This window comes from Pelmatolapia mariae, unplaced genomic scaffold (genome assembly GCF_036321145.2).
Source record: "Pelmatolapia mariae isolate MD_Pm_ZW unplaced genomic scaffold, Pm_UMD_F_2 NODE_ptg000329l+_length_72278_cov_1, whole genome shotgun sequence".
Taxonomy (NCBI): domain Eukaryota; kingdom Metazoa; phylum Chordata; class Actinopteri; order Cichliformes; family Cichlidae; genus Pelmatolapia; species Pelmatolapia mariae.
In genome coordinates this window covers 15,692-29,444 of record NW_027052018.1, presented here as the reverse complement: position 1 = coordinate 29,444, position 13,753 = coordinate 15,692, and the positions used below count along the sequence as shown (strand labels likewise).

The window sequence follows — 13,753 nt, the reverse complement described above, 5'->3', positions numbered from 1 at the left end:
GGAAAACGCTTATTCAGGTTTGAAAACTTCAAATATGTTATGAGAAAAGTGCCAAACTGAAAAGAAAGCTGTAACAATCGCGGAATTGGTCAGCAGGGGGCGCTGTAACACTGTTTATGTCTCTATAACAGCTCTCTCTCTCTCTCTCCATATATATATATATATATATATATATATATATATATATATATATATATATATATATCCAGCTTCCGCTTATCCTTTTCACGGTCGCGGGGTCGCTGGAGCCTATCCCAGCTGTCATAGGGCGAGAGGCAGGGTACACTCTGAACAGGTCGCCAGTCTGCCGCAGGGCTAACACAGAGACAGAGAAAACCATTTGCACTCACTTTTACTCACATTCACACCTCTGGGCAGTTTGAAGTTTCCAATTAGCCTAACCCCACTGCATGTCTTTGGACTGTGGGAGGAAGCCTAGTGATGCTTAATTTTTTAGGGCTGGCATGGTTTTCAGTTTTATTTATACCCAAATATATAAATATATGGGTCCCACCACTTTAAAACTGAAAATCATGCCAGCACTAAAAAAATTTAAGGATCAATATTGTGCTTAGATAAATAATTTTTTGAATTTGTGTATGATTAATTAGATATCTGAAAGCATTTTCTGTTCAATTTTATTATTTTTAATGATACGGTTATTAGATGTGATACTGAAAAATGTCACATTGGGTTATAGGGTGAAATGAAGTAAGCTAACCAACACTAGGAAAGTCAAGCAGCTTCTTTCATTTGGACTTTGCTGTGAGTTTAGTTACTATCTGTCTCTGCTTGTTTTTTGAAACCCAGACTTGACTCTTAACATCCCCTCTTAACCCTTCCCTTCATCGGTTCATATGAAGATATTTTACTTTCACTTTCGTTGATAACCCTAAAGGGTGCGTTTACCCCAGATTTAAGTGACGTTTACTGTCAGAGTAAATTCCTATTGGCTCAGATGAAGCCCGTGGTGACGTACCTCCTGGTTCTCCTCGTTGCTCCTATTTTAGCTTTGATACTTGAGCTGGAAGCATGGAGGCGCTTTTTCTAGACAAGCGAACACACAAAGTCTGTTAGAGGTTTGGATGTTTATGGTCACAATGTGAATGTTTATGGTCACAATGAAGGCCTTCATCTTCGTTTTTCTCCTGGGAATACAGGGGGCAGCGGCAGGTCAGTTTGACTGTTATATTTTTGTCTTTTTACATGTCAGATTTATGTAATTTGAAAGAGAAATGGACGGACTGTTTGCTCCCCTGAAAGTTCCTGTACGCTAAACATTTAGTTGTAATGGATCCTAGTAGATAATGTCAATGTTTAGAAACAATCAATTATATTATACAGGTAATTAAATCGTCTGTTTTTCTCTTCAATACCTAATAATAAACATTAAAGTTTAGATGAAGGCAAAGATTAAAACAAGGCGACTCATGTCCCAAACTATTTGATGATTTCCGGGTTTAAACCGACGCATTTTTAAGCGTTGTGACTCTGCTGTCTCTCCAAACAGTCCAACAAATAAAACATCAGTGAGGTCTGATGATAATCTGGTGACAATAATTAAAACGTTTATTTTAAAAACTAAGTACCATTTTAATTTTCACGAGGGTTTAAAACATTTTCACACAACAGCTGCTTATTAAAGTTAACTAAAGTTCATTTAAGTATCTTTATAAATATTATTTTTATTTTACTATTATTTAAAAATTATTTGTTCAGTATATGAAGAGCCACATGTCATTTTATGTAGTCTATTAAAAGTTAAAAGACTCCTGCTTTGTATTGTCTTCAGTATTATTCACCAGTGTTATGCTTGTGAATATTTTCTGTTTGACAAACATGCGCACACATATCGTAACTAACGAGTAGTTACACCCGGATATGAAGTTCACTGTTTTTCTGGTGTTATTGCTTAATTAACAGCGCAATGGGGTGACTTTGTTGTGACGTGTATAAATAAAATAAAATAGAATTCAATTGAACTGAATTGAGGTGAAAATTAAATCATTATTACTTAATAATATCAGATAGTTTATGTATGTAAAGTGCCAATACACTACACATACCATCATGAACTAATGTTGGTATCACTGCTGAATGATCAATAAGAAGCTGCAGGCGAGAAATACCAGAAAACTTTTGCAATTTATAAACAATCTCCACCAGGGAGCGCTAATGAGAAGAGTTTTAAACTAACAAATATTGTTGACTTTTGATAACTGAAAACTCAACTGAAAACCTGATTACAGAATAAAAGATGAAATAACAATTGCTCAGATAATATTCCCCAAATAATAGTTACCTAACATTAGTTTTGGTATTATTGATTATATTATCGATCAAAGATATTGGAAGTAAAACTTTCTGTAACAATTTTAAGCTTAAAGAAAAATCTATAAAAAAAATATAAACAAAGAAGAAGCATCGATATGCTTCAATCAATTCATATAATTTGAAATATCAAAAATTGAAATGCAAAAGAGAAGAACTCACTTCAGAAGTCACGCTGCGTAACAAAAGCAAAACAGATTAAAAATAATATGTATTTTGTTTAACAATGAAAACAAAATAAAAATATAGTTAAATTAAAACCTATAATGAGTTCAAACCATCAATCATGAAAACTGAATTAAACCAAACTGAAGGATAAACAACAGTTTTAAAACTTTCTGTGAATAATCAGGTTCAAACTAGAATTTGAAGTTTTGAAGAAAAGAGGATCAGAAAAATGACATTAAACACTGAATATCTATTCATAAATCTATTTTGTGTTTATTGAAGGGACAGCAGGATTATTACAGGATGTCCTTAATGTGCTGAAGTTTTTCTTATTGTGTTATTTAAAAAATAAAATAATTTACAAATCTGTGTTCCTGAGATCTCACAACATTACCTGTTTCTTACAGTGACCCACTCTCTGAAGTATTTCTACACTGCGTCCTCTCAAGTCCCAAACTTCCCAGAGTTTGTGGTTGTTGGGATGGTTGATGATGTTGAGATTGATTATTATGACAGCAACATGGAGAAAGCTGTGCCCAAACAGGACTGGATTGCCAAGAACACAGATCAGCAGTACTGGGAGAGGAACACTGATATCTCCAGGGGTCAGCAGAAGACGTTCAAAGTCAACATTGAGATTGCAAAGGAGCGCTTCAACCAAACTGGAGGTTTGTTCATGTTTCATTTTTTACTGATATTTGCTGTTAATGTATTTAGTGTGTTTTGTTTACAGTAGTAAACAGGTTTGCACACACATTAAATATTTCATTCAGATTACAGATTAAAATTATTAACATAATAATTCGTAATAAATGTAGAACTACAGTACAATAATCAAATAATAAAGATAAATTCATGATATTTGAAGTTTTCTGTTTATATTTAGGATTTTTTGCCTCTGAAACCTTGATGGTTGTTTTTGCTACAATTTCTTAATAATCGATTATTCAGAAAATAATCTCCAGAAAATCAGCTGGATCTAAATAATCAGTCTGAGATGTGTTTATTTTAAAATTATTGTGAACTAATATTTGACTTTTATTAAAAACAATCCTGGACTGAAAACTCTACTTCAGTGGAAGCTTCTAGAAAGACCTCAACATAGTCTGGTGTGTAGTTTTCCCGCAGTTATACGATTTGTTTTAGAACGATAGGAGGCTGCAGAGTTTCAGAGGATGGAAACTTAAACCCAGGATCAGGATCTGTGTCTGCTGCTCAGGATCCATCTTAGTGTGTTTGTCTCTTCCTGTAGCTCACAGGAAGTCGCTCCGTGTCTCAGTTCAGACGACCCTCACAAATAATCACATGTTGTAATAAATTATAGAAAAAGAAAATATGTCAGACACCATCAACAGCATCTTAGGATGAAATAATTTATCATCTAGCTGAGATGTTGAATGTGCTGTGATGTCACAGTTTTGACAGCAGTTTTTCCAGATTCCATTAAACACATAATAATAATAATAATAATAATAATAATAATGTTATATTTAATACAAAAAGTAGAATCAAACAGGGTTGACTTTGTAACAGGCTGAAAGTAGAGACAGCTCAATGACCCGTTCACTGTCCACGGCCTCTTTATGAATGAATTTAACTAAATGCATCAACCATTGTGAAAATAAAACAGACATTCAGCCCGTTTTCATGAGGAAATGTTTTCAGGATTATCTTTCATTAGCAGAGGTTCCATAAATAAATCGGTGACAAACTTAAAGCTACTCTGTGGAAAATAAATAAATATTTAACTTTTAGTTTTACTTCAATACAATACAATACAACTTTATTTGTATAGCACGTTTAAAAGACCAGCGGTACACCAAAGTGCTTTACAATAAAAACAGGAAAATTAAGACAATAAATAATAGACTATTAACAAAGTACCACATATGTCATCAGGTTAAGGGCACTAATTACGCAGCAATAAAAGGGAATATAAGAACAAAGTTACTTAGAACAGATATAGCTAAAAGATAAAGTACATAAATAAGAAATTGAACCAATATAAAACAGGGACACTAACTAGATGGAAAAGCTATGTTGAATAAATGAGTTTTTAAACGGGATTTAAAAGATAAAACGGAGTCTGACGCACGGATAGCGATAGGAAGGTTGTTCCACAGATTCGGTGCAACCAGGGCAAAAGCACGGTCACCTCTAGATTTAAGTCTAGATCTAGGCTGAGCCAGGAGTAATTGGGCTGAAGACCTGAGGGCTCGCCCAGGGACATATAGACTAAGAAGATCGACAAGATAACGAGGGGCTAAATTATTTATAATTTTGAAGGTGAGCAACAATATTTTAAATTCAATGCGATATTTTATGGGTAACCAATGCAAATCAATAAGAACTGGGGTGATAGAGGCATGCTTTCTAGTGCCAGTCAGGAGGCGAGCCGCAGCATTCTGGACAAGCTGAAGTCTGTGAAGGAGAGCGGAGTGAAGACCAAAGTAGAGAGAATTACAGTAATCCAATCTAGAAGTCACAAAAGCATGAATGAGCTTTACAAGATCTTTATGAGGGACATAGTGCTTAGCCTTAGCAATAAGGCGCAGTTGGTAAAAGCTAGATTTGATTACTGAAGACACTTGTTTGTTAAATTTGAAAGAGCTGTCCAGCAGGACACCTAGGTCACTAACTGAGTCAGAGAAAGAAGTGGAAAAGGAACCAAAGGTATCAGCTAATAGGCCCCGGGGGATATGGTTGCCAAACACCACAATCTCCGTTTTCTTTTCATTCAGGATAAGGGAATTGTCTGAAAGCCATTCTCTGACTTCTCTCATGCACTCGAGGAAGCAGTGCAACGAAGGAGCAATGTCGTCATCATCTAATTGAAAATAAATTTGTATATCATCGGCATAGAGGTGATAAGAAATGTTATATTTTTCAAAGATTAAGCCTAGGGGGAACATGTATAATGAGAATAACATTGGGCCAAGCACAGAGCCTTGGGGCACACCACAGCATAAGGATGCAGTTGAGGAAGAATAAGTACCCAAGGTAACGGAGAAAGACCTGTTCAAAAGGTATGATTTGAACCAGTTAAGGGCTTCACCCCGAATGCCCACAGTGTATTCTAACCTTGTTAATAAAATATTATGGTCAACCATATTAATAGTACAACAGTTTGGTGAGAAGTAGATAGACCAACAATAAGAAACACAAACTAACAGACAGACGTTTAACAGTTAACAGTTTCTCTAAATTTTACACTGATTTTTGTCCTATTTAAAAATAAGACAGTAAATATGAGTTTCAGTCGATGTTTAATATTTTTGGTCCCAGATTTAAAATTTAATGTGTTTTTTTTTGTTGTTTTTTTTACTAATAAACAACAACCTGAAAATATAATCAAGGAAAGTAAAGTGTTAAAATGTCTCACTTTTCCCATAAACTGGTTGAAGGTTGATTATTAAGGTGGTGTCGTTAAATCAGGACGCCGTAAAATTCAGCAAGAACCCTTCCAGAAAGCCTCCCTATGAGCGGTGAAAAAACCCACGGGTTGTTTTGGTCATTAAACACAGCTTTGGTCACTCATCTACGCAACATTTACGAGCGGCGGAAAATAACAGCGTTCTTGGCGGGTCACTGAGCTTGCTTTTTCCGGCGCTCAGTGATGTGCGATACCACTTATTTCCTTTCCCGAAGTAATATTCAGGGTGGTATCAACAATACTGATCCGATACCGATACTTTGTACAAAAACTTAACGTGTTATTGTATTTCAAATTACAGCTTCATAATGATCACAGGACATCAGACTACTTGTTCTTATTGTTTAGTTATGAAGAATTATCATATAGTTGTGAGTTAATTGACGCTATTTGAACACGTATATCTTATCATTTAACATGTATATACTTGCCTGGACATTTCAACAAAAACATTCAACATTCACACTTTCAGTAAATACAGGCGCAGTATTGTCGATATCAGTTCCAATAATTTTAAGTTATTCAGGCAGCTAATTGGGGGAGAGTAGTGTGCCATGACCACTATATCACTGTGATTGTTACTTTCCACAATAATTAGTTGAAACAACAAAACACACTTTTCAGCTTTTCATGCTTTTTGAGACTCAGTTTTTTGGAGACCTGTGATGTAAATTCTGTCTCTAAAGCACACAAAAAGGTTTGGACATTTTTCATAGTGCATGTTTGAGGTTTATTCTTCCAAAGAAATTGTTGGAGCTTTTTAGTCTTTATTTTTGTTATTCTGAAATTTGTTGGGGTTTGTTGTTGGTTTGTTTATATTTTGGGTTATTTACAAGTTTATTTGTAGGTTAATATTTGCTTTGTTTTGTTTTGTTGTTTATCTTGCTAAGTCAGCCAGGAAGAACTGTAAGGTCTTTTTTTTTCTTTTCTTTTTTTTTTTTTATAAATAAAGGGACTGGTATAGGACCAGAATGCACTGGGGTGGGCCTATGTTTTTTTACCAGAGCAGGAGAAGCAGCAGGTAGGAACAAAGATGGATCTTTGTTATTGCTTTCCAAACTGGAAAAATAAACAATAAAATGCAACTTTCGAGTTTGATAGTTGGACGTCTTTTGCCTGCATACAAAACATTACCACAGTGCAGCAGTGGCTTGTGAATTTTAAACTGTAGGATGTTTGTTTGGACAAAGGGAATCCCCACCACAGAAATAATTAACACAGTTCAGCGGGCTACATACTGAACTTGAAGGATGAAAGCAAAGTATCAATCCAGTCATGCTAGTATTGATCCATAACCAATACTAGTGTTGGTATCAATACTATCGATATTTGGATCGACCCGCCCACCTCTATCAGTGACAGCTGTGAGCGTTTTCTTGACTCATGCAGGGCCTCCCCATGTTTCTCCTCCACTTAATCTACACTCCAATCAAAGGAGTGCAGACAACACCAGCTCATCCCACATTCACTTTGTTGCCGCCTATAAGGAGGTGTTTTTGCAAGATTTTCATGGACATTCACGGCGTCCTGATTTATTGATTAGCAATTTTAATATAATTTATTAACCAAACGGGCTGGAAAAGTGTGGAATTTGAACCTAGATGGTGTGTAACTCCACATGTTCATATAAAGAAAATACCTGTGATGATGCACCGAGGCGTTTCTCGTGGCTTTGAGAGCAGCGATGTTATAAAAGCAGGAATGACTCCTCGTGTCGCTCTCACCTGCAGATAGCTGTCATAGGGCGAGAGGCAGGGTACACCCTGGACAGGTCGCCAGTCTGTCGCAGGGCCAACACACAGGGACAGACAACCATTCGCACTCACATTCACACCTATGGGCAATTTGGATTATCCAATTAACCTATCCCCACAAGCTGCATGTCTTTGGACGGTGGAAGGAAGCCGGAGCACCCGGAGGGAACCCACGCAAACATGGGGAGAACATGCAAACTCCACACAGAAAGACCCCGGCCTGATGGTGGAATTGAACTCAGGATCTTCTTGCTGTGCGGCAACAGTGCTAACCACCGTGCTGCCAGAGAAATTAACTGATTTATCAAAAATTATTTCTTGCATAATCATCAATGATGACATGAAGCATTTGCTGGAGCCTGAAATACTGTAAGTAGAACTCCAGATTAGATTAACATCACATGATCATATTAAACAGAGACACCTCTAGAAAAACCTCAGGACAGTCTGGTGTTTAGTTTCTCACAGGAAGGATTTTGTTGGACTGATAACGGCTGCAGAGTTTCAGAGGATGGAAAGTAAATCTAGAATCAGGATCTGTGTCGGCTGCTCAGGACGCCAGCTTAGTGTGTTTGTCTGATCCTGCAGCTCACAGGAAGTTGCTCCACCTACAACAGCAGAGATAAACTGTGCAGTGATATCTCTGCATGCAGGACGTAGATGTGCTAACGGGAGAAAATGAATTCTGTTTTTCCCCAGTGTCTTTTTCTAAAATCTACATTGTTAATGATGATTGGTTTTAAAAATCTTCCACTGAGACAAAAGCAGCCATAAATGTAGATCCTCTATATGTTGATCACGTCTCTGTGTCAGTGTAAGACTTTAGTGCAGTCTCTCTCTGGTTCACTGCAGTCTTTGTCTCTGTTGTTCTGTCAGGTGTTCACATTTTCCAGCAGATGTGCGGCTGTGAATGGGATGAAGAAACAGATAAAGTGAATGGATATGAGCAGTTTGGTTATGATGGAAAGGACTTCATAAGCTTTGACCTGAAGAAAGAGACATGGGTCGCTCCAAAACAACAGGCTCACATGACAAAGATGAAGTTGGACAGTAACAAAGCTACGATCACACAGTATAAGAACTACCTCACCCAGGAGTGTCCTGAGTGGCTGAAGAAGTATGTGAACTATGGGAGGAGCTCTCTGATGAGGACAGGTAAAATCTATGACCAGAATTAGATTGTTAACCAAAAGTTATATGTCTCAGTTTATTACTTAATATGATATTAAATTAACCTTTTCATGCATGAATTATGAAAACCTCAATCAGGGCTTTTTTTTCTTGAGTATTTTTATTCATCTTAAGGCATGAAAAAAAGATTTTTGAACTTCATTTTTTTAAACATGAACTTTTCATTTTCAAAGAGTATTTTTACATGTCCACTTAGTTGTACAACAAACATTTTGACTTATGAATTTGACAAATGAATAATTAATATACACTGTGTAAAAACTATAACAACAAAAAAAATTTTTTTTTAATATATTTTAAAAATATTTTACAACAGTATAACAATATATGTAACAACTATAACAACTATAACCCTGCAAGGCATGGAGTGACTCATCAGTGTCCAATGTAGTGGTTTATGTGCAAGTTTACCATCAACACTCACACAAATACAAGAAAACAGCCTTTGAATAGTTGTCCACTGTAGTGACCCCTATGTGTGAAAGGGTTAATATAATTGCACTTTGCGTGGCATTTTTACACATTTTTTAAATTTAATTTAATTTAATAAACTACATCACATCAAAATAAATTGGTATGGTTTTAATAACAATAATAATAATAATAATAATAATAATAATAATCTTTTAAAGTTGCTCCTGGTCATCATAGCAGATCATCTTCAACAGTTTTAGCTCTGATATACTCATTTCTAATCCTGTCCATCCTTCTCACTCCTTATGATAATTTTAATATCTCTCCAGTTCTTCCCTCAGTGTCTCTCCTCCAGAAGTCTTCCTCCTCTCCAGTCACCTGTCACGCTACAGGTTTCTATCCTAACAGAGCCGAGATGGTCTGGAAAAAAGATGGAGTGGAGTTTCATGAGGGTGTGAACAAAGGAGAGATTCTCACCAACAATGACGGGACCTTCCAGATGAGTGTTGACCTGGATGTCTCATCAGTCAAACCTGAAGACTGGCACAGATACAGATGTGTGTTTCAGCTCTCTGGTGTGAACGAGGACATCGTCACCAAACTGGACAAATCAGAGATCAAGACCAATGAAGGTGAGTCTGGAATCAGAATCAGATGAGTGATAAACATGGGAAACACACACTTGAATTACTGCAATAGCCCTGTAGCTCATGTTGGATGAGAAAGTTTGTTTGTTTAGGTTTTCTTTCTGTCAGCTTCTGTCAGAATAATTTTAAGGCCTAAATCAGTTTAGACCAAGTTGTGTTTTTCCACCACATTTTTGTTCTTGCTGAACATTGATGAATATAAAACATGTTCATGTGTGGCCACTGATTATCTGACTAATGGACAGTTTTAGAAGATTAAATAGTAAATGGGGGAAAATGTATATTTTGAAACATTGCTACACTCAAATTTATTGGCAATGTATTGAAATTAAATTTAATGGCAGAACTTTTATTGTTGGAATGAAAACAAAAATTAGTGAGACAAATATGTAGTGACCATAAACAAAGCTATTGTACATGATTGTTATCTGATTGGAAACTTTTTGTTCTCACCTTTTGTTTGTTCTGTGATCCACAGGAAATTCTTTCTCCCTGATCTTCCCTGTTGTTGTTGCTGTGGTTGTTCTTGCTGCCATCGCTGTGATCGCATTCATTATTTACAAAAAGAGGACAGGTGAGAAACAAACTTCCTGGATTTTTCTTGTATAATGCAACAACAATGATGACATAGTGCAAACAATAATAATGATAGTAAGAGTAATATGACTTAATTGAAGTCATTATTAACAGTTTTCAAAAGAAAACAAACAATGCACACAGGATTAAACAGGTAACAACCAAAAGCAGTGTAAGCTGAGTCTTCAGGTTAATATTTAAGTATTTTAACACTTTCTCTGCCAGCAGGATGATCAGACTCTTTTAAATCCTCAATATATTACAACGATATTCATTAATCGTGCTTGTTGTGTTTCATAACTTGCCCTTCATTTCTCTGCATTATCCCACTTGTAGATTTTTGTCCGGTTACTTCACTTTTTCTTCTTGTCTGTTATTTACTTTTTTCTGCATCATTTTTCTTTCTGTCTTTGTGGTTTTTTTTTTTTTTTTTTTTTTTTTTTTTACACCTGAGCTACAGTTTGGTTGTCAAGGAACAAAATAACCACCAACTCAGTTATTGAAACCCAAACATTGTTTCTCTTTTCTTAACCATCAACTCTGCCAAACAAACACATCCTAAGGTACACCTTTACCTGCATTAGAAATGTGTACGTTCTCTACCTTCAGTCGCTTTACTTATAAATTTTACACAAGCACATTGTGGGTGCAAGGTCACAACATATCTATAAACACATTAGTGAGTAAGCCCGGTGTCTATGTTTTTAATTTTACAAATTAAATTAATGCTTTTGTCCAGATTACAAAATGAAAATATGAAATTATGTTTCATGCCTTGTATAATACATGAAAAAAACTGTGTTAACATTTATAACAAATTATTAAAATGGTGCATTTTTTCCTTTTTATTTCAGACAAACGTCCCCCATCTCGTAAGTTAAACTTTGTCCCTTTTCTCTAATCTCTTGTCTACACTAAATTAAAAAGGGTTTCTGTACTTTAATCTAAACAGTCTTTCAGGGCTGTTTCCTGTTGTGTTCGATTGTTGTAAAAGTGACAGATGAGAGCAGGATGTGGACTAACATTGTGTTTCTGACCTACAGCTGCAGAGAGCCAGGAGCAAATGCTTCCTCAAGCCTAAACCACAAACAGCTCTGCACACAGTGAGTTACTTCATATTTGTGTCTCATGTTTTAGCTTTCTTTTTAAAACTTATGTAAAATAGTGGCTGTAGTAAAATCTCCTGTTTAAATATATCCAAAAAAAGTGCTTTAGTGTAACTTTAAAGAGAAAGATACTTTCAAAATAACGTTTCATGAAATGATTTAACAAAATTAAAACAAATGTGTTAATTCCCTTCAGAAACATATGAAGTAAATACTCGATTGAATCAGAATTTTAGATCTTAATGAAACTGTAAATAGGTTATTTGTGGATTTGATTAATCCTTAATTTATTTTATTTCTTTTCTATCTCTACAGAGAACCTGAGAGAAGACGTGTCAGCTCGTTTTTCTCCATAAACTGGAATTCATTGAATTCGTTGATTGTTCACATCATTAAATCTGTTAAAAAGATCTAAAATCTAAAATATAGTTGCAGATGCTTATTAGTCAAGATTTAATGGAAAGGAGTTTGAAAATGAGTTGGCAAACATTACATCATTAACATATACATCATAATGGTGGCATTAAATTATTCTGAATATGTTGTTGGGTGGCTGTGGCTACAATGTAGCTGCCATCACCAGTGTGTGAATGTCTGTGTGAATGGGTGGATGACTGAATGTGTAAAGCGCTTTGGGGTCCTCAGGGACTAGTAAAGCACTATACAAATACAGACCATTTACCATTTTTTGTTTTCAGTTAAAAAAAAAGGCAATTTAAAAAAAAAAGATCTAACAAAGATGTGACCACTTGGAGAGATGTAAAACACAATAAAAACAATATGAAACAATGAAAGTATCACAGCAGTCTCAATACAATCATAATTAAACCTTTGTGTGTTCATCTTCACTCAAACATATATTAGTTTAGTGTTTCTGGGGTTTTCTTGTAAATTATTGGATCACTCATGAATGCTGAGATTCCCTCACTCTCAGTGGTAAAGGAATTATAATAATATATTTTTAAATCTTGTAAGTTTACTTAAAATTTGATTTAAAAGACAAACTTGTGTTGAATTCCAGGAGACCTTAAAAGATTTTACTTTGTCTGATTTGTTTCTTAATTAATGAAAATTATGTTTATTCTCTGTTGTTTGATTTAAGACAAGTTTTGAGTGTTTTTGATTTTAGAGTTTAGGTCAAGTTGAGATTCTGGAGGGTTGTGTGGGTTATGTTTTTAACACATTGGTTTGTGTGTTTCTGTTTATATATCAGTAAAACTGCATTGCTCTTTCTCTCCTTTTTGTACTTTTGCTTTTCAATAAAGTCCCAAATATTCCAAATTTCTGTGAATTTTTTTTAAATAAAATGTACACTTGGCTAAAGTTTCATGAATACAGCCCAAATATTAATGGATTAGCTACAATTTAACTTGTGATAGTAGCTCAGTAAGCTTAGGTGTAATGATGCCAGCTCCAGTCCATTAAGTGTCCTTGTGACAAAAGTATTGTTGTGTGTGTTGTACTGTGGTTTGATGTTTGCTTTTGTGGATGTTTATTTTTTTCATTTGGTTTACCAACACTAGACTTGACAATTTGCATATGATGAAGGAACTGACCTCACAGCCAATTGTTCATTCAGTGGACTGGTTTCAGCTATTGTGCAAATGTACTGTTTATAAGATTGGGGAAACCTGCAGTCAGCTGAGACTGAAGAAGTCACTTGGATGAGTGACGAAATGTTTCTCCCACTGAAAACTCTACATCCAGATGAACCGAATCAACCTTTTGGGAACACCACACTTTAGAGACTTGTGTTTTCCAGAATGGTTACCTGAATCAGGTAGAGTATAAAAGGAAGCCAGCTGCTTTTAGAGGGGTTGGGTTCTTTGGCGTGTGTTGGCACGTAAACTCATACTTTATTTAATAAAGACTACCAGTTGATGGCAAAATGTAATTCCAGTCTGATGCCATTTTGTTTGAACTGACACATGTCCGCCAGCCAGCTTGACGGAGTTTAAAAAAACTGTTAGTGCAGAGATTTTGAAATAATGTTTGCCAAACATTAATAATCAAGACTTCTTAAAACCAAATGGTGTTACATCTATAGCTACTGTTTGGTGTTTTAACAGTGTAAGGCTTGAGATGCTCTCAGCTACATGTCTCAGATTATTTTAGTTGCTGATAGTTTAGCAG

General features: G+C 35.4%; 1 protein-coding gene across 1 annotated transcript; it reads left to right on the top strand.

Annotated features, from left to right (window-relative positions):
• Nucleotides 1–1,022: 1,022 nt before the first annotated feature.
• LOC135932365 (major histocompatibility complex class I-related gene protein-like) lies at nucleotides 1,023–13,463 on the top strand. Its single transcript, XM_065469800.1, has 8 exons — nucleotides 1,023–1,173; nucleotides 2,907–3,167; nucleotides 8,563–8,841; nucleotides 9,621–9,923; nucleotides 10,417–10,512; nucleotides 11,369–11,386; nucleotides 11,558–11,617; nucleotides 11,936–13,463. The coding sequence occupies exons 1-7, from the start codon at nucleotides 1,107–1,109 to the stop codon at nucleotides 11,593–11,595; spliced, it is 1,062 nt and encodes a 353-aa protein (XP_065325872.1). The 5' UTR covers nucleotides 1,023–1,106; the 3' UTR covers nucleotides 11,596–11,617; nucleotides 11,936–13,463.
• The last annotated feature ends 290 nt before the right edge of the window (nucleotides 13,464–13,753 follow it).